The 22416-nt window shown below is 38.5% G+C and overlaps 1 protein-coding gene across 1 annotated transcript in view; it reads left to right on the top strand.

The window, feature by feature from the left end:
- Positions 1-311: 311 nt before the first annotated feature.
- Positions 312-22416, top strand: part of PLEKHA1 (pleckstrin homology domain containing A1) — an 80550-nt gene continuing 58445 nt past the window's right edge. The window contains exons 1-2 of the mRNA XM_006143935.3: positions 312-331; positions 17121-17281. Of these exons, the coding sequence (XP_006143997.1) occupies positions 17141-17281 (141 nt within the window). The 5' untranslated portion in view covers positions 312-331; positions 17121-17140. The remainder of the gene's footprint in view (positions 332-17120; positions 17282-22416) is intronic.

Here is a 22416-nt window from a genome sequence, read left to right as displayed (position 1 = left end):
CTTAAAGAATTCAGGCAAATGTCATTTTCCTCTTCTATTTCACTTTCCAGTCCTGTAATACTGTTTCTCATTTTACAATTGATCATTGTCTGTTCTAATAAGATTTTCTTTGCTTTAATGAAAAGTCATTGCCCTTTGAATTATTTTTCTAACGAGAAAATCTTATTTTCGGTGTGTCTGATGACTGGAACAAATATTGCACTGTGAAGTTTATATCATTGTCTGTTATCCTAGAAGTACCGATCAGTTTGCTTTATTTCCTCCAGGTACTCAGCTTGCCTACTTTCTATGTTAGTTTAATGCCATTGAAACAGTTTACTACAAAATTTGGGTAAGCTATATTGTATGATTCACAGAAAAATTTTAAAAAGTCGTGTGTAAAACCGTATTTTTTGTCACAGTCTGAAGTACTTGAAGAACTGTTATTTTTAAAAAAGTAAGATTATTCCACTAAAATACCTATTACTTTTCATATTCAGTTTTCCATATTGGCACACTTACGGAACAAAATATATACCTATTTCCCCAGATAGAGTTTGTTTAAATATTTCTTATCTTAGCTAAATCTTCCCAAGGGAAATTACATTTCATGCACTGGCATTTTAAACAAGAATATTTAAGCTTGGCAGAGTTTGAGTTAATAGTTAATTTATTTTATAGTGCTGTAAACCGTACAGTGTATTCATTGATAGTTTGCTCTCAAAGAGTTTTCCTGTATCTACGTATGTGACTGAATTTGTCCTTTGGGGTAGGCGTTGGATAACTTTTGTCACATCAAGATGTGGTACATACATATCTGTATCTGTATCTGTATCTGTATCTATATCTATAGATATAGATAGATAAACTGCTTCCTATCAGATTTACCTTGTTAATTAGTATTTTTATTATTTCTTTGGGGGGAGGATTAAAGTATCAGGCGTGTATCTTTTTCTCTTTCCAGTTTTAGCAGTGTAGCAAAATAGGAAAGAAAGATGGTGTGTAAATTTGAGTTTGTCCTGGACTAGGAGAGAGTGAAACAGGATAAGTATACAATTGTGAGGAAGCTGCCATGAGTTCATACGCCGGAAGGACCTTTTTAGAAGTGTTTAAGGATGTTAAGAATAGCACTGATTTTTTTCTTTCCAAAGTCATTCTGGGCAATATTGACATGTTTGTTGATAACATATAGGATATGATGATTATCGCAGACTCCTGGGAAGATACTTAGGAAAGGTGGTAACATTTGACATTTTTCTAGGGACTTTTTCACTAGAAATATTTAATAGATCTTTTAAAAAAGTGACTTTTTGACTTAAGACTGACAGTTCCTTTCTGTAATTTTTATAATCATACTGGAAATCCTACAGTTATTTTGACTCTAGTATTGTTTGTAATCCAGAATGAAATCTAAGAAATAATTTATTAGCATAATTTAATTCAGAGTTTGACATTGACAAATTGCTGCTTATGAAATAATTGCTCTGGTTTAAATAATTGTTCTTTTTATAATGGGAAGGTAGTTTTCTGGATAGAATGCAGTGATTATTTCAGGATGTGATAGTAGTTATTCACATTCTGTTTTTATTAGATAGAAAATTTCAAGTACTGTAGGAGTAACTGCCATAGAGTCCTTACAATTTGAATCTAGCTGTGAACTAAAGTAATATACAAGTAATTACTTTTTCACTTGCTTGAGCAGTTTGCTTTTGGGAATATTAGAAGTTAATTTTCAATCGCAAGACTTTTAAAAAAATAATTACTTATTTAATTCCATTTTTTTTTTTTTTTTAATTTGAACAGAGACAGAGAGAGAAAGGGAAAGCGAGAAAGCAAACTGCTAGTTCTGGGACTCGAACCGCAGTTGACTATGTGGTAATCCAACGCCTTTAACCACCACACCACCTGGCGGCCCCAATTTCAAGATTTTTAAATCTCATTTTAGATCTTTAATAATACAAAAGATAGTTCCAGTAGGATATACATATTAAAATTTAAGTTTAGATCTTTTGGCCATTCATTAGTATACGGCATTTGGAAATTTGTTGACATGGTCAAAGGGGTTCTTGGGGCAGAAATTTTTGGTAACTTTCGATGTTTGTCTGTAATGCCTCATTATTTTTAGAAACATAAAAATATGGGATGTCCTGTGTAAAAATAAAGCTTACTCGTGATATTTGTTATAGCAGTAGAATTCTGTTACACTTAATGCGCGACCTTAAACCATTTAACCCTGAGTAATATTTTTCCTTGTTAGTTGCCGTGTGGTAAAGAATATGTGAGTTTGTTAATTCCTAGAAGATATTTAAGCAAAAAATATGTTTGCCATTTATTTTAGTAAGCCTTTTGATTAGTTGAATTGCTTTGATTCAGGAAGATAGTATTTTGGGGATTTTATATCATAAGCTTTCTTTGAACTGGTATTTCTGTTGAATGCAAAAAGAAAATTAGAATCATTTAGGATTTTTTAAAAAATAAGTTTTAGGGGCTAGCAGATGGTGTAATGGTTACGTTGCAGGACTCCCACATGTCCAACTGCGGTTTGAATCCCAGACCCAAGCTTGAAACTCATGCTGTGCACCTGCATGTGTGTGCATGCCCAAAATCCTGAGGGGAGAATGGAGAAGGGATTGCGGCACAGCCAATCCCCCTGGGGGTGGGGGTGAGTTCTCGCTTTCTGTCTCTGTCTTTCTCTGTTTCTCCAGCAAGTGCATGTGTCCTATAGTAAAGATCTCTCTTTAAAATAAATAAATAAATAAATGGGGACCAGCAGGTAGTGTGGTGGTTAAGGTGCTGGACCCTCCTATGTGGCCAACCATTGTTTGAGTCTGGGACCTGGTGGCTTGCTTTCTCACTTTCTCTCTCTCTCTCTTTCTCTGGTCAAATTAAAAAAAAAATGAATAAATTAAATAAATTTTTAAAAATTAGATGAGTTTAGAGCAAAGCGTTATTTACTTAATAGAACCCTTATCAGATTTCTCAGTCTGTAGTCTAAAATTGTCATTTTATTCCTTTAGTTTAACTGCCTATAGTTTAACTTAAACATCAAATTCTAGATTCTGGATTAAATTTAACCTCTTCTTGAAGGAAGGACAATCACAAGCACTAGAATTGGAAGCGATCTCAGAGAGCTTCTAATGTAGCATCTTACCCGGTACAGTAAATCCCTCATGAGAATTTCCATGTCAGGTGTTCCCTCCCATTACCCAGGGTAATACTGTTCCATATGTCATCAGGTTATTTAGCAGTCTGAGCTTGGTAAGAACAAACAAAAGACAGTTTTAATTTTTACCATTCACTGCTTTCAACTGTGCTTTGTAGGCTCTTCCTCCTTCCACCCCTCTGCCTCGTGACATCATGGGTAAATGATAGCTTTTCTATCATTTACATCTATTAAAAGCTCCAGTCTAATCTATTCCAGTTTAAACCTTCAATCTAATATTCAGTTTAAAGTGCCTTTCCTCCCTTACCCTACTGTCAAGCCACTTATTGCCTGAAGCACCTGGAATAGGGAGGGATTGTGGTATGGTCCTAGGATTCTTCTTTCCTTTTCCTGTTCAGAGATCTACTGGGACAGGGACTAGCCAGCAGAGAAAAAAAGATACAAAGTATTTCTTACCTTGTGCTGTGAAAGCCCTCACTTGATTAACAATAGCAGGTCATTGATGTCCAGGGTTAGGCAACCAAAGTGGCGTTTTTTGGTGACAGTTTGCAGAGAAACTCCTATTTCAGAGTTCCTGGATATTACATTTTCTGTGGCTAAACCTTTCCCAACCTACACATCTATCTCTGCATGTCACTATCCTGTCAGTCCATCCCTTGGTCCCGTGAGTGTGAGTTGGGGTGAGGACCTTTATTTCTGTAGCCAGATTTTTCTGATGATGGCAAGGCAGATTGAGTTTAGGTACTTCTACAGTTTCACGCGACCCACGGGAAACTCCCTTATGATACCAAATGGTGGCGTGTAGGCTTCTTAAGTCTGCCACCTTTATGTACTCCGCTGTTTATTGTCAACTCTCTCTGACCTCGACTAGCATATATGGGCATAGAATCAGTCACTCACTCTACTGCATAAGCAGACATCAAAATTGAAAAATGAGACGCCAGTCTCCCCTTCTTTTAGGCACTTCTGATTTTAGTGAGTAATTTCTTTTGAAGACTCCCTGCCACTTTTCTAGGTGAACACCCCCTCCTCCTTCCCTGAAGACTTGGAAGATTTCTAATTCTTTCCCTCTCTGCTGCTATCTGCTTATATAAAGTGGAAGGACCATAAGGTAGTGGTTAAGGAGTCGGAGTCCTGAGAGGTGTGTGGGAGAAGGGAATTAGAGGGGCATTTCCCAACTCACAGATAATTTGATTCTTGATGTCTGTGTGTCCTCAGTTTTGTATTAACAATTCTAGGGCAACAGAATGAGTCCTACTTGACGTCTGATTAATCGATAATAGTGAAATCTGTGGGCCTGAGGTCTCACTGTGCAGAATTTAATTTTTCTGTATTTCTGATTTTTGTTCTTTTTTTTTTTTGGCTTATTTCCTGGCCTCTGACTAATGAAATGTTAACTGTATATATGTCACTTTATGGCTGTTTTGTAAAATCTAACTACTTAGAGCATGAGTAAAGCTGAAAGATAAATTTTGGGGACCTTAATATAGTTTTAACTGTCTTTGCCTCATATTAGCTTTACTGAGAATATAAATATAAACAGAAATACAGTATTTGAATCTTTTTTCTTCTAAAATTTTAGCAAACTAGTTAAATGGGCTAAATGACTTCTTTTCTGCTGAGGAAAAAAATAACTTTCTGGGTAGAAACTTACATACATATGTAAGATGCAGTAATTGTGGGGTACTCAATGTTTCATTCATTCAACAGATAGTTATCAGGTGCCTACCACATGCCAGCCACGTTTTATGCATTGGAGAGACAAAGGTAAATAACAAAAATATTCTGCTCTCATAGTGCCTGCATTCCAGTGTGGAGAAACAGATAAATAAAGATAAATAAAGTAAATAATATATTTTGTTAGATATCAGTAAATGCTAAGGAGAATAACAACATAGGGCAGAGAGAGAGAAGTGGCAGGAGAGTTTGGATTCTAGATAATGGCTTAAGGGAAGGCTTCATTGAGAAAGTGACATTTGATTTAGAACTCCCTGATGGGGAGCTTGCCTGGTGAGTCCAGTGTCCAGATAAGTGAGTAGGTGAGGATTGAGATGGGGCAGGGAGGGAGGTGAGGCCTTTAGGTAAGGCTCTTTTCTTTGAGTAAGATAGTTTATGTTGAAACTATGGTTTTCAGCCTTGGCTGAGCATTAGAATGATCTGGGGAGCTTTAAAAAAAGTTCTGATACCTGGATCCCACTTCAGAGTTTCAAACCATTTAATTGGTCTGGTGTAGGGACTCAGTTAGCTTTGCCATTATGAATACTCTAAATTCTTTTTTTTTTTTTTTAATATTTTTTGATAATTATTTATTTAATTTTATTTATTCATTCATTTATTTCAATTTGACCAGTGAGAGATACACAGAGAGAGAGAGAGAGGGAAAGTGAGAAAGCAAGCCACCAGGTCTGGTACTCGAACTGTGGTCGGCCATGTGGTAGTGTCCAGCATCTTAACCACCACGCCACCTGCTGGTCCCAAATTCCCAGGTAATTCTAACGAGCACCTGAGGTTGACAGCTACTGCAATGAAGAGTTTTTAGCAGAGTGTGAAGTTTTACGTAGTATTAAGAGCATCATGCCAGCAGGTGGCATAATGGTTACATTGCTGGACTCCCACATGGCAGACCGTAATTCAAGTCCTGTACCTGGAGGCTTGAAATTCATGCTGGGCATGTATGTGTGCATGCCAAAAAAATTCCAAGAAGAGAACAGAGAACGATTGTGGTGTGGCTGTCCCTCTCATCCTCCATGGGGGCATGATTTTTCACTTTCTGTCAGTCTTTGTCTCTCCAGTGAGTGCACACACCCGATAGCAAAAATCTCTCTTTAAAAAAAGCACTGATTATAGAGCCAGACTTCTTTGGTTTGAATTCTAGCTCTGCCACTTTTTAACCATGTGACTTTTGGGCAAGTGTCTTAATTTTTTTTTAATCTGTAAAGTTGTTGTTAATCTTTTTTATTTTATTATTTAGCAAATTTGCTATAGGGCATGTGTGCTTACTAGACAGAGAGAGAGAGAGCGAGAGAGAGAGAGAGCAAGCAAGAGAAAGAGCGCTGCCGCCAGGTCCGGGAATCGAACCGTTGTCGGTCATGTGAGATTCCTGCAGCTTAACCACCATGCCACCTGCTGGCCCCATAAATTAATATTTAAATATCTAGAATAGTATTCAGTGATTAGTAATATGTATGTTCATCAAATAAGTACTTGATTATATGGGATCACTTTGATTCTGTGTTGATAATACATGGAAATGAGGCAAGGACTCAAACAAAGAGGCCTTCGTAATAGTCCAGGTAGGAGGTGAACCACAGGGCAGCCAGTGACAAGAAGTGGTGGGATTAGGGACATGATTTGAAGATAGAGACAGCAGGTTTTGTCAATGGATTAGACATGGAGTGAAAGAGGAAGAAGACTGCATTAAGACATTTTGCCTGAACAACCAGAAGAGAGTGGGCATTTACTGAGATGGGGAACACTGAAAGGAGGATCAGGTTTTAAGGGGACTATCTGGAACTCAGTTTAAGTTAGTGATGTTAGATAAATTAAGTAGATCTGTTGAGCAGGCAATTGTGTACATGAGTTCAGTGGAGTGTTCAGAGCTGATATATAGATTTTTTTTTTTTTGAGAGGTTTTTGCTATAGGGCATGTGTGCTTGCCAGACAGAGAGAGACAGAGAGACAGAAAGCAAGAAATCACCCCTCGGGGGGATGGCCATGCAGCAATCCCTTCTCCTCCATTCTTCTCTCGGGATCTTGGGCACGCAAGCATACGCGCCTGGCGCGTTTTAAGCCACCAGGTCCGGACTCGAACCACAGTCAACTACATGGGAGTCCAGCGACATATTATTATGCTAACTCCTGGTCCCCTGATGTATTGATTTTTAAGTAAGCAGTATTTAGTCCTGTGAGAATGAGGGGGTTCCCCAAGAGACTAAGTATATATAGAGAAGAGGTTCACAGTCCCCTCTCTTGATCACCCCAGTAGTCAGTGATACGGGTTTTACGATGTGCTCTAGATGAAGGACAGTTGTAATTATATCTTTTTTTTTTTTTTTCCTGCAGCTTAACCACCATGCCACCTGCTGGCCCCATAAATTAATATTTAAATATCTAGAATAGTATTCAGTGATTAGTAATATGTATGTTCATCAAATAAGTACTTGATTATATGGGATCACTTTGATTCTGTGTTGATAATACATGGAAATGAGGCAAGGACTCAAACAAAGAGGCCTTCGTAATAGTCCAGGTAGGAGGTGAACCACAGGGCAGCCAGTGACAAGAAGTGGTGGGATTAGGGACATGATTTGAAGATAGAGACAGCAGGTTTTGTCAATGGATTAGACATGGAGTGAAAGAGGAAGAAGACTGCATTAAGACATTTTGCCTGAACAACCAGAAGAGAGTGGGCATTTACTGAGATGGGGAACACTGAAAGGAGGATCAGGTTTTAAGGGGACTATCTGGAACTCAGTTTAAGTTAGTGATGTTAGATAAATTAAGTAGATCTGTTGAGCAGGCAATTGTGTACATGAGTTCAGTGGAGTGTTCAGAGCTGATATATAGATTTTTTTTTTTTTGAGAGGTTTTTGCTATAGGGCATGTGTGCTTGCCAGACAGAGAGAGACAGAGAGACAGAAAGCAAGAAATCACCCCTCGGGGGGATGGCCATGCAGCAATCCCTTCTCCTCCATTCTTCTCTCGGGATCTTGGGCACGCAAGCATACGCGCCTGGCGCGTTTTAAGCCACCAGGTCCGGACTCGAACCACAGTCAACTACATGGGAGTCCAGCGACATATTATTATGCTAACTCCTGGTCCCCTGATGTATTGATTTTTAAGTAAGCAGTATTTAGTCCTGTGAGAATGAGGGGGTTCCCCAAGAGACTAAGTATATATAGAGAAGAGGTTCACAGTCCCCTCTCTTGATCACCCCAGTAGTCAGTGATACGGGTTTTACGATGTGCTCTAGATGAAGGACAGTTGTAATTATATCTTTTTTTTTTTTTTTGAGAGGTTTTTGCTATAGGGCGCATGTGCTCTCCAGAAAGACAGAGACGGAGAGACAGAAAGCGAGAAATCATCCCCCAGTGGGGATGGCCATGCCACATCCCTTCTCCTCCATTCTTCTCTTGGGATCTGGGGCACGCATGCACACACGCCCAACGTGAGTTTAAGCCACTGGGTCTGGGACTCGAATGGCAGTCAACTACATGGGAGTCCAGCGACAGCCATTACGCCAACTGCTGGTCCCTATTTCTTTTTTAAAAAAACAACTTTATTGACATACAGTTCTAACCGTATAATTCATTCATTTAAAGTATATAATTCAGTGGTTTTCAGTTACGCAGTCATTACCACAGTCAATTTTGGAACTGTTTTATCATGCCCAAAAAGAAACCCCAGGGCCAGCTGGTGGGTGTCAGCCATAACAAAGTGCTCTCAATGCTGGACCATCATGTGGGAGGGTCCTGGGATCGCATCCTGAGGTCTCTCTGTGCATGCCATGTTTTTGCAGATGGCTGGGGTTAGATTGTGGCATGAAGACCTTGTGGGGGTGGCAGCTTCTCTCTCTCATTCTTTGTTGTCTTGTAGAAAAGAAGCTTAGAAAGAAAGGAAGAAAAAAACTAACTCCGTACCTTCCCATCCCTAGGCCAACTCCTCATTTTCTCCTTTCTTCCCATTCTTAGGCAGCCATTAATTTGTTTTCTGTCTCTCTGGGTATTTTATATTAATGAAATTGTATAACGTGTGGGTTATTTAGAGAGAAATAATGCCCGTTAATACCTAACTTCTAGATTCGTTGGGTACTAAATCATTTAATAATGGTGGGGCCTGTAAAGTCTCTCCATTGTAAAAATATATTATCTTCTTTGAAGTTGGTAAGAAAACTGTAAGGTGTTGTTTATCATGTACACAAAATAGTTAAATGAAATTTTCAAGTAGGAGTGCAAGATCATAGGAGATTTTGTTAAATGGTGCCAAAGTCACCTCAATAGGATTTTACCATTTTGCATTCTCACCAACTTTGTAAGAGAGTTCTTTTCTTTCTTTCTTTCTTTTTTTTTCTTTTTTTTTTTTTTTTTTTTTTTTTTTTTTAGAAATTTTTAGAGACAGACAGAAAGTGAGAAATCATCCCTCAGAGGGATGGCCACGCCGCAATCCCTTCTCCATTCTCCTCTTGGGATCTTGGGCACACATGCACACTCGCCCGGCGTGAGTTTAAGCTGCCGGGTCCAGAAGTCAAACCATGATTGGCTACATAGGAGTCCATTGACATGCCATTATGCCAACTGCTGGTCCTGACAGTTCTTATTTTCTTATTTACAATCTTTCTTATTTTCTTATTTACAATCTCATCAAACAGTGTACTGTTAAAGCTTTTGATTTTTGTTCATCTGATAGATGAGAAATGACATGTCTGTGTAGTATAAATTTTTAGAAATTTTTATAGTGAATTGTGAAAATCTACAAAAGGAGACAAAGTAACCCTGTGTAGCCATCATTTAGCCCCAACAGTTCTCAACTGAATGCCTCATTCACTCATTCACTGTCTTCCCAAATTATTGGGTTATCAGGAAAGTAATGATGCATTTTTACATAGAAAAACAGAAAATATGTCATGACTTTCCAGACAATCTAGTATTATTACTATTATTATTGATACTTTTTTTTTAAAGAGAGATTTTTGCTCTAGGGCACGTATGTTAGCCAGAAAGACAAAAGAAACAGAAAGCTAGAACTCAGCTTTCAGGGGAGATGGCCACACTGCAATCCCTTCCCCTCCATTTTCCTCTCGGGATCCTGGGTACTCATGCACATACACCCAGTGTGAGTTTCAAGCCACCACATCTAGGACTCAAACCACAGTCTATTACATGGGAATCCAGCTATGTAATGCTATCTGCTGATCCCTTATTATTAATACTTTTAAGAATGAGTCTCCCTATGTACCATCCCCTTGTTTCAGCTTTTCATCTGGGACTATAAGCATATACCACCATGCCCAGCTCTTTCCATTCTTCTCTCAGTTCCCACTTCCAGGAATCTGCTGACCTGTGTTCTGCCCCTGCAGATTGTTCTGCATTTTTTGTTTTTTTTTTTTTATAAAGCAGGTACGCACTTCTGAGAGAGACAAGGAGGGAGAAAAAGAGACAGATACAGAGCAAGTGCATGCATACGCTTGAAGAAAGTGAGAAATTATCCCCCGGGAGGATGGCCATGCCACAGTCTCTTTGCTTGGGATGTTTGTGCATGCACGTGCACTTGAGGTGATTTTCAAGGCACCAGCTACAGGACTCGAACAGCTAAGTTAGCCATGTGGGATCCAGCCATCTTAACCTCTTACCACTTGCTGGTCCTGGTTTGCATTTTTAAGAATTTTATAAAATGGAATCATACATTTCATGTCTGGGTTATTTTAATGTTGTATAATGATTTTGAGATTCATCCATATTATCGCTTGTATCAGTAGTTCCTTTTTACTGTGGAGGGGTATCCTGTTGAATAGATTACCACATTTTATTTATTTACCTGTTGATGGACCTTCAGTGTGGGGCTACTTTGAATAAAGTTGTCAGTTTTTGGGTGCATATGTGTTTTCTCTTCTCCCAAGTAAATACCTTGGAGTAGAGTGGCAGGGTCATAGGATAGGGATCTATTTGGTTTTATTGCTAGAACTTTTCCCAGAGTGGTTGTACCATTTTATATTCTCATTGACAGTGTTTAAATTCTGGATACTCCACACCTTGATGACGTTTGGTGTTGTCAGTGTGTTTAATTTTAGCTATTCTGGTGAGCACCTATGGTATCTTCTTTCTTTGAGGGTAATTGGAGTATAATTTACATATAGTAAGTTTTACCCAATTTAAGGTACAGCTCTGTAAGTTTTGACATAGGTGTATAACCATGTAACTACTAGTACAATCAAGATGCACCACAATTACAACACCACAGAAATCCCCTGATGTTCCTTTGTAGTCAGGCTTTCCTCTATGTCAAGGCCTACCAATTCTGTCACTGTAGTTTTTTTGTTTTGTTTCATTTTTGCATTACATGTAGTTAAGTTCACTTTCTGAGTCATGTAGACTGAATAGTTTTTTTTTTTCTTTTGAGGGGTTTTTGCCGTAGGGTGAGTGTACTCGCTGGAGAGAGAGAAACAGAGACAGTGAGAGAGAAAATGAGAAAATCATTCCCCGGGGGATGTAGCTGTGCTGCAGTGCTTTCTCCTTCAATCTCCTCCTGGGATCTTGGACATGCACGCACATACTGAGTTTGAAGCCACTGAGACTTGAACCACGACCTGCCATATGGGAGCCCAGCTGCATAACTGCTGTGCCACCTGATGGCCCTGACTTAATAGTTTTGATAAATTCATAGTCATATATCCCACCACAGACATAACAAAAAACAGTTCCATTATCCCACAAATTACTCGTTTAAAATTTATTTATTTATTTTAAAGAATTATTTTATTTAACTTTATTTTAATTTATTTAAATTTGACCAGAGAGGGGCAGGGTGGGAGTGAGAGAGAAAGAAAGGGAAAGGGAGAAAGCAAAACACCAGATCCAGGACTCGAACCACAGTTAGCCATGTGGGAGTCTAGCATCCTTAACCACCATTATTTTTTATTTTAGAGAGGGATTTTTGTCATATGTTGCGCCCACTTGCCAGAGGGACAAGGAGAGGCCAATAGTGAGAAATTACCCCCGAGGGGGGATGGCCATACCCCAGTCCTTCTCTTCCATTCTCCTATCAGGGTTTTGGGCATGCACACACATGTGCCCAGTGTGTGTTTCAAGTCTCCAGGTCTGGGATTTGAACTGTGATCGGCCATGTGGGAGTCTATCAGTGTAACCCTTACACTATCTGCTGGTCCCCATAAATTACTCTTTGAAGTCAGCTCCTCCACTCCAATTTACCTGTTCTCTGTCCACATGGCATTTTTGGTCTGACTTCTCTTATTTAAGCAAAATACATTTTAAGATTTGTCTGTGTCATTGTATATTATTAGCCTGTTCTTTTATGGTTTGTTGTGTTAGATGCACCACAGTTTGTTTCTTCATTAGCCAGTGAGTGACACTGGGTTGTTCCTGGTTTTTGCCAGTTAGGAATACTGCTACTATAAACATGTGAATACAGGATTTTGTGTAAACTTAAGTCTTAAATTTACTTGCATAAACACTAAAAGTGAGATTGCTGGGTTGCATTGTTAAGGGTATGTTTAACTTTATAAGAAATTGCCAAACTATTTTCCAAAGTTGCTATGTGATTTTGCATTTTCATAAGCAACGTATAAAATTGTTTCACATCCTTTTTTGCATTTGATATTGTCAGGTTTTTGTTTGTTTTGATTTTACCCATTGTGCTAAGTATGTCATAGTACCTCACGGTTTTTATTTGCAGTATCTCCTTTCTTTCTTTCTTTCTTTCTTTCTTTTCTTTCTTTCTTTTCTTTCTTTCTGGAGACGTTTTTGCTATGGGGTGCATGCTCTTACCAGAAAGACAGAGAGACAGAAAGGGAGAAATCACCCCCCGGGGGGATGGCCATGCTGCAGTCCCTTCTCCTCCATTCTCCTCTCAGGATCTTGGGCACGCACACACACGCATCTGGTATGAGTTTAAGCCACTGGGTCTGGGACTCGAACCACGGTCGATTACATGGGAGTCCAGCGACATAGCCATTACGCCAACTGCTGGTCCCTCTCCTTCCTTCCTTCCTTCCTTCCTTTCTTTCTTTCTTTCTTTCTTTTTTTAAAAAAAAAAAAAAAGGTTTTTGCCATAGGATTTGTATGCTCACTGGAAAGAGACAGAGAGGGAAAGTGATAAATCACACCCCAGGGGAGACGGCCATGCCACAGTTCCTTCTCCTCCTTCTCCATTTTCCTCTTGGGATTTGGGCATGCACACACATACCCCTGGCATTATTTTCAAGTCTCCAGGTCTGGGACTTGAAGTGTAGTCAGCCATGTGGGAGTCCAGTGTCTCAATCCCCATGCCACCTGCTGACCAACATCAATACCTTCTTCTGTACTTTTTTCTTTTATTTTTAAAGAATTATTTTATTTATTTATTTATTTATTTATTTATTTATTTATTTATTTTTCTTCAGTTTGACCAAAGAGAGACAGAGAGAGAGGGAGGAGATTAAGAGAGGGGCAGAGCAAGAGGAAGAGAGAGGGAAGGAAAGTGAGAAATCAAATTGCCGGGTCCAGGACTTGAACTGCAGTCAGCCACGTGGAAGTCCAGAGCTCTTAATCACTATGCCAACTGCCAGCTCCCTGATCTCTTTTTATTCATTCAGTTAGAAATAGTTTTTGATTTCCTGCTATAGGGCATGTGTGCTTGCCAGAAAGACATAGAGACAGAAAGCAAGAAATCACTCCCATGGGGGATGGCCATGCCACAATCCCTTCTTCTCCATTCTCCTCTTGGGTTCTTTGGCTCGCACTCACACATGCCCAGCGTGAGTTTAAGCCACCGGGTCTGGGAATTGAACTAAGCCACCAGGTCTGGGATTTGAACTGCGGTCGACTACATGGGAGTCCAGCAATATAGCCATTAACACCAACTGCTGGTCCCAAAAAGTGCATTTTAATTTTTAAATAGCTATCTGTGTGACAGTTTCTATCTATGGAATCAAAAACTCAGAAGAATATATTTATTCACAAAGTTCTTGATTTTTTAAAAAAAATTTTTTTTAACTTTACTTATTTATTTATTTTACTTTGACCAGAGAAGGACAGAGAAAGAGAGAGAGAGAGAGAGAGAGAGAGAAAGAGAGAAAGAGAGAAAGTAAGCTACCAGGTCTGAGACTTAAGCCTTGGTCAGTCATGTGGGAGTCTAGTGCTGTTAGCCATCATGCCACTTGTCGACCCCTCTTGATTATTATCTTTCACCTTTTTCTGAGTTGACTTGGGTTCATCTGAGCATTTCCCTTCTAGAACCTTCTGTAGAGTTGCTGTCATATGGCAGCTGGTACTGGAAGCATCTGTGGACTAGACTTGACTGAATGGGCAAGATAGCCTCTTCATGCACTCTATAGGGATAGCTGGGACAACTGGGTGTGGGCTGGCCACTTGTTCACAACTTCTCCTTGGTTTTTATACAGTTTTGCTGTCTCAAGACAATTTTTCCATAAGGCAGTATAGGAAGTGAGATATGAGCTTTTTACAAGCAGATAATTTGGTCTACTTTTTCAGTATAAAATATAAATGCGTTGGAGCAGTTACTGTAATAACTGCCTACTAAGTAACATTAAAATATCTTGTGTATTTATATTGTAGGTGAAATTGGTATAAGAGTAGCTATTGTAGTGTGGATTTAATACATCTACAAGATGGTGCAACTACCACTCCTGTCTAGTGTGAAAACATTCTTCTCTCGGGATCTTGGACGTGCATGCACACGCGCCCAGCATGGGTTTAAGCCACCAGGTCTGGGACTCAAAACCGCAGTGGACTACATAAGAGTCCAGCGACATAGCTATTACTCAACTGCTGGTCTCCCAAGCAACTTTTGATATAGTCAAAGATAAACCAGTGGGATTCTAAACACGTCCTTCTACTGTTTTCCCTTCTCTTCCTCTCTCCGCCTTCGTGGGGTGAGCGGTCCTCTCGGCTCTTCGCCATGTCTTCTCACAAGACTTTCAGAATCAAGCGGTTTCTGGCAAAAAACAGAAACAAAATTGTCCTATTCCCCAGTGGATTAGAATGAAAACTGGTAAAAAAATCAAGAACAAATCCAAGAAGAGACACTGGAGAAGAACCAAGCGGGGTCTATGAGGAACTGGACAGGATATGGGCCATATATTTATGCTGTGCCAAGGTCACTATGGTCTTGCCACATCAAGGTCACCATTGACTGGACATTTGTGTTTATTGGGGAAAAAATGATGCTTCACCTTGTCTCTAAGTTCTGCATTGGTAGGTTGGTTCAGTAATAAATATGAGAGACCTTTAAAAAAAAAAAAAAAAGCCAGTGGGCCCAGCCACATATGACATAGCCAATGAGAAATCAGTGGGACTAGCCACATTTGATAGAGCCAGTGAGATGAGAACAGTCATTGCGCCCAGGCAATGATCAACCCACATGACATAGGTCAAAATGATAAATCATGCAGAATGTAACAGCTGAAGCCTTTTGAACCACTCTTTGTCTGCTCAGGCCCCCTCCTACCTCTTAGGAGTGTACTTTTACTTAATAAACTACCATTTCCTTATACTATTTGTGTGTTTCATTCGATTCTTTGTCCAAAACTCCAAGAACTGGGAAATCATCACAGAAGCCATCCTGCAACACTGCAGATTTGGACTCATCATCCCATCAGGAAGAACTCACATGCCTATAGTGTCTAGAGAAAAATGATTGGAAATGACTTGTCACCCAGGTCGTGGTTTTTAACTTTCACTGATACAACAAAAGTTTCAGTACTTCAGAGCCAGAATATGATATGCCTCTTAAGTTGCTTTTAATGTAAAACTTGTGTCTTTTTCCTTTTTTCCTGTAATACTTTATTTGCTGAAGAAACTGTTGAGTTCTTTTGTTTCCCAGTCTGGCTTTTGCTGGTTGAATCCCTGTTATGTGGTTAAACATGTTCCTCTCTGTTCTGTATTTCCTATACATTGTTAATTGGATATAAGTGGGTCTTAGTGACTGGATCAAAGTTAGATAAAAATAATTTTTGTCTTACATTCCTACATAGTGTTTATAGTTTTCATCAGGAGGCACATAATATCTGCTTTACTCTCTTTTTATGTTAGCTAAGTTTATTTTGTACAACTTTAGTTTTAACAATTCAGAGAGTGTTAGAGAGACAGGATGGTGAAAGATAATGAGTGCCAGAGGGCAGTTGATCTGAACAGACATTTCTTAAAGGAAGATGTAAATAGTCAATACGCATATGAAAAAGCGCTCATCACTAATCAGTAGGAGAATACAAATCAAAATTTAAAATGAGATATCATGTCTCCCCAGGTAGAATGGCTATTATAAAAAACAAAACCAGAGTAAAAAGTGCTAGGAGGCTGTTGAGAAATGGGAGCCCTCCTGAACTGTTGGTGGGAATGTAAATTAGAATAGCCACTATGGGAAGCAGTATAGAGGTTCCTCAAAAACTGAAGAATAGAATTTGCAATCCAGTAACCCCATTATGAGTATATACCCCAAAGAAAGAGCATTAGTATGTATAAGAGATCATTTGTACTTTCATGTTTATTGGGGTGCTATTCACAATAGCTAAGATAGGCAATCAATCTAAGTGCCCAACAGTTGATGAATGGTAAATAAAATGAGGTATTTATGCCTCAGTATTCAGCCATAAAAAGGATGGATTCCTGTCATGTGAGGCAAAATGGACAAACTTGGAGGAAATAATGCTGAGTTAAATAAACTAGGCTCTGAAAGACATTTTTTTTTTTTTCTTTCTGAGAGATTATTGGTGCATGCACTTGCCAGGGAGATAGAGAGAGAGAGAGAAAGAAATCACCCCCTACCCCCCATGGGGAATGGCCACGCAACAATCCTTTCTCCTCCTCTCAAACAATCCATTTGTCCATCACTCTCTGATCAGAGTGAATAATAATAATAATAATAAATAAATAATAAATAGTTCTAAATTTTTTAAAAACAATCCAAAAGGTAGATCATCTTGATTTATGAGGAAATTAAAGTATGGATAGCTGAAACATTTGGCTTACCTGGGTTTATTTTTTGGGGAAAAAAAGAATTCATTTCCTCAACTGAATCAAGTTTCCTTTATTCTCATCAATGTGAACAGTTACATCTTAATTTCAATAGCAATTTTGCCCATGTCTCAGATGTTGATGTGTGTCTATGTTAACTGACCCCACCTAATGTTGGAAAGTAAGGTCCTCTTAAACAGACTGTACCATAGCACATTTTATACTTGAAGTCCACTGAGAAATACTGTGATTTTTTTTATGGGGAATTTACTATTAATATTTTTATTTTACAGTGTAATGTTCAAGCCCAGAAATGCCTTATGTGGATCGTCAGAATCGCATCTGTGGTTTTCTAGATATTGAAGAAAATGAAAACAGCGGGAAATTTCTTCGAAGGTATTTTATACTGGATACCAGAGAAGATAGTTTTGTATGGTACATGGATAATCCACAGGTTTGTAAAATCCAAATGGTCACTTTTTAAATGCATGGAAAAATTGTACTTGTTCAGGCATTTGACAGATTGTACTGGTGTTAGTATTTGTCTCCTGAAATAGTATATATTTTTTCATTTCCACTGACTCTACTCTCCCTGCCCTACATAACCAACACCTGCTGTCTTGTCTGAATTTCAGAAAGTGAAACTACATTTATTTGATAAAAATCTTAACACCCGTATATTTGTTCTTCACTCTTTGGAAAAGAAATGCTGTCTTTGATAGAGAATCCTTAATTCATTTAGATTTATGATGCTGAATCTAGGGTAAAAATTGCTGTTTTTTGATAAATAAAAATCTACTTGATACTGTAACATGTATATAGTCCTTTTATCTTACAGTGTCAGACCTAAGTAAGTCGACCGTTGTAATGTGATCCATGAACTAAAATGCATTTTGATTTTAGTTGTCTTGCAAATCATAGCAATAAATTAGAAATTAGAATTTTAGTTTTAAGATCTATGAGAGACCTGAGGTTGTCGAATAGTTTTAAACTTTCTCTACTTATGGAACTCTTTATCTTCAAATAACATTATTACAAAAATTGAAAATGTAGACATACGTTGCGAGAAAGTATGTACAGAAGCACGGGAGGAATCATTAGCAAACTTGTAAGCTGATCTCCTCCAGCGGCTTCTTGCACAGGTGAGAGATGTAAGGTCTAGTGAAGAGCAGGAAATCCTAAGAGGTTCTATTCTGTTTAACAGATCAAGGACTAGATAGTCTGATAAATACCCTATACTGATTTTAGATTAGACAAGGTACATATATTATATATGTCAGTACTATATGTTTGTTTAAATAGAATTTGAGTTATAAGGAACCTTGGTATTAATTCAGTTTCCTCCTTAATGCAAGAAATCCATTTGTCCTTGGTCTTTATTGTAGCTATTTGAACTATGCATTACTAAGAAGTATATATTAAATTTGGTTCTGCTTCAATTATTACTATTTCCTTCTTTTTTTTTTTTTTTTTGGCTAAAGATGTATGCTTGCCAGAGAGAAAGAGGGAAAAAATGAGACAGTACCTCCTTCCCAGAGGAGCATGGCCATGCCACAGTCCCTTCTCCATTCTCCTCTTGAGATTTTGGGTGGACACATGTGTCCAGTGTGTGTGTGTGTGTGTGTGTGTGTGTGTGTGTTTCCTTCAAGTTTCTGGGCCCGGAACTCAAGCTGTGCAGTCGGCCATGTGGGATCCAGCTGCTTAATCAATATGCCATTGGTTGGCCCTTACTATTTTTTTTCTGTGAGCCAACATATAGTTCCTTCTACTGCTACTTTTGCCCTCTAGTTCTGCATGAATTAAGTGTATGCTTTTATTAATAGGCAACCTTTTAAATTTGGGGAAATAATTTACATTTTAATTCAGTTTATATTATTTGAGTATTGGGATTGTATGAAACATTTTTTTTTCTTTTTTTTTTTGGCATGGAACTGTTTATACTTTTCTTTCTCTCCTGTAGAGCAGTGGACATCCTATTTTTCTCTTTGGGCCTCACCACCTTTCTTGGGGATAGTCACCTGGCTATGCAGCTGCATGATTAGTACTTTTATTTACTTGACCACAGTAAGTTGAAGAAACACCAAGCCAGCAGAAATCAAAATCTTGTTTACTTTTTTTTTTTAATTTAAAATATAAATAAGATTCTTCCCTTGATCCATGTCTTTATTTGGTCTCCTCACAAACTTTTTCTCAAGGTAGGAACTTAGATCTGTCAACTCCCTCTACTTACTATTTAATAGATCCATATTCTTGGTTCTCCTCAAAAAACATTGTACATTTCTGTGTATGCTCTCTCCCTATTTGTCTCTTCACAAGGCCTACTTGGCTTACGTATGGTGTCTCCTGAATTTGTAAAACTCCTTGTTTGCTATTTTCATATGTAACAATTCTTTGCCTCACATCTTATCGGTGCTTCCCACTTAGCAGTTTAAGGAAGATAAGTGCAAAGGATATACAGGCACTCCTCACATAATGACGGAGTTCTGTTTCTATAACTAGGTCATTTAGTGAATTAGCTGATAAGCGAGGAACTCAGAGGCAGGTAGCTCGTGGTGCCTTATGGTGTGTATTTCTCAGTAGAGATCACAGAATACCCTTCTAGAACAGTGTAATTCTTTCCATACAGAAAACGTTCATTAGATAAACACCAGAAAGCAGTAAGATACACCATGACGCAGTAACATAAATCTGACATAATCATTTTTATTTATTTTGAATACGACTATGGATATATAATAAAGTACACATTTATAAATGAAATATGTAGTCTTGTGTGATTGTGAACACTGTGTCATGAATAGTAACCAACTGTGGGTATCAGACAGAAACTGAGAAAGAGGATTTCTTATGCTAGAGAACTGATTGTAAGCCTGAGTGACAATCAAACAGGTAGGTTGTTAAGTGAGGACTGACTGTATTTATTACTCTGAATGAAGCATGAACTGGGGATTCAGAGGAAGGGTATAATTATTGCTAGATATAGAAGAAGGAGTTGAAATCTTCATGGAGGTGGTTATATTTGAAATTGACTGAGAAGGTTAGATATGATTTTGGCCAACAGGTAAAGCAGTGGATATTCCAGTGCTTAAAGAATAATGTGAGCCGAGAAATAAAGGCAAGAGAGCCTTTGGGTTATTTAGAGAATAGTTCACTTTAACTCTAGCAGTGAGATTGTTTGTTAAGGTTTACACTCAGTTAGGACTTTTTCACATAGACCTTTTTTTTTTTGGAGATATTTTTGCTATAGGGCACGTGCACTTGCCAGAGAGACAGAAAGTGAGAAATCACCCCCTAGGAGTGTGGTCATGCTGCAATCCCTTTTCCTTCCAGGATATTGGGCACACATGCACATGTGCCTGGCATGAGTTTGAAGCCTCTGGGTCCAGCACTCGAACCGTGATTGGCCATGTAAAAGTCTATTGACATAACCACTATGTCATCTGCTGGCCCAGACATTTTCTTTGAGAGAGATTTTTGCTATAGGGCCCTGCACTTGCTGGAGACACAGAGAGGGACAGAAAGTGAGAAATCACCCCCGAGAGGGATGGCCACACTACAATCCCTTCTCCTCCCAGGATTCTACACCTGGTGCTAGTTTCAGCCACTGGGTCCAGGATTTGATCCACGGTCGACCATATGGGAGTCAAGCACCTTCACGACTACGCCACCCACTGGCCCCTTCACATAGACTTTTAAAAAACCAAATATATGTGTGTGTGTATATATATATATATATATATATATATATATACACATTTTATAATTAGTTCATTGTTTTTTCTAGACACAATGTACAATAATTATTTGTTTATTTTAATTGTGGGGAGTGAGGAAAGAGAGCACCCACGTGCCCTGCCACCATGGGGCATGGTCAAGCCACCGTCCTTCCTCCATTTCTCCTTCCTGCTGGGATTTTGGGCATGCACACACATGCCTGGCATGTATTTTAAGCCACCAGGGCCGGGATTTGAACCATGGTTGGCCATATAGGATCTGGCTCCTTTAACTGGTAGGCTACAGAGCTGGCCTATGCAGAATTTTACATCTGTCTTTTTCAGTTTATTCTTATTTTATATCCTCTTTCCAACTTGTGAGAATCTTTTATAATTTTGAGTCTGCCAACCAGGTATTAGCTATTAAATTAACTTTGTGTCATTTTTAAGTGCAATAATCAAAACATCTCAATGAAAACTTTAGTAAACTGTCATGGTAAGATTTTAAATTTAGTTTGAACCATATGAAGTTGATAACATATAACCATTTTGAATTACTAAAAATGGTAATTTCATATGGTTCAACCTACTTGTTTTTGTCAAGGAACAATACATGGTTATACGTTGTAATAATCCTAGTAAAGAAAGAGAATTATTTTGATTCATCTGTTCTTAGGGAGCCACTTCTTTCTCTGATCCCTGATTTCTTTGTCACTGGCCACTGGTTTAAAAATCCGTTCTGCAGGGACAAGAAGTGGTGTGGTGAAGGTACTGGACTCTCGTATGACTGACCGCAGTTTGACTCCCAGACATGATGGTTTGAAAATTACACTGGGCTCATGTGCACACATGCCCAAAACCCCAAGAGGAGAAGGGATTGCGGCATGGCCATCTGCTTTGGGGATGTCACTTTCCTGCTCTCTGTCTGTTCAGCTAGCACAGAAGCTGTGCCCTATGGCAAACACCAAAAAAAAAAAAAAGAAAAAAGAAAAAAGTTCCATTCTTCTGTATTTCTAGGGATCAATTTGAGGCTTTCTGTGTTTTGTTGAGGAGGTTGGTAATGGCAGTGAATTAAATAATTAAATAGCTGTACTAGAGAGTGAACTTAAGATTTGAAAAAGTTTTTGACAAAATGAGTTCAGGAACTCATAAATAACAAATGGCTTATTTCCCTTTTTACCTTAAATGTCACATTAGTTTATTATTCTTCATTGTCAAGTAACAAATATTGAAACCAGTTTTTTTTTCTAATTGAACTTGACAGCTATCATACTAGTCCATAGAAAATGAGTATTTTGACTATTTTTTATCTCCCAGCCAGTTCTATTTCCCTGTCTTGTTCTGTTTTATCTGTGACCTTTTATCTCATGCTTCAGTTTCTCGTTTCTCTTTTCCACACAAAGGCTTAGAGCTGTAAAATTACAGACTAATAGGAGATTTAAAAGAAATAATTATCTTAAGTGGAGAGGTTGTACTGTTTGGAAAAAAATCACTTTGGTAGTAGTTAGAGATTTTTAAAAACATTTTTGCATTTTCTTCCTTCCCTTTCTTTCTTTCTTTCTTTTTTTTTTGTCAGATAAGGTTTTTGCCATAGGGTACGTGGGATCATAGAGGAAACAGACACAGAAAGTGAGAAAATACTTCCCCGTGTAAATGACTATGACACAATCCCTTCTCCTCCATTCTCCTCCTGGGATTGGGGTATACAGGCACTCATGCCCGGTGTGATTCTCAAGCTGCCTGGTTTGGAACTCGAACTACAGTCAACCATGTGGGCTCTAGCGCCTTAACCACTACGCCATCTGTTGGACTTTGTGTAATCCATTTTTAAGAGATGACTAATTTTATTTGTTATTACTTTTTAAAATTTGCTATA

Source organism: Tupaia chinensis, unplaced genomic scaffold (genome assembly GCF_000334495.1).
Source record: "Tupaia chinensis unplaced genomic scaffold, TupChi_1.0 Scaffold000113_1, whole genome shotgun sequence".
In the NCBI taxonomy this organism is placed as follows: Eukaryota; Metazoa; Chordata; class Mammalia; order Scandentia; family Tupaiidae; genus Tupaia; species Tupaia belangeri.
Note: the sequence above shows the minus strand (reverse complement) of the source record. Positions and strands in the feature narration are given on the sequence as shown.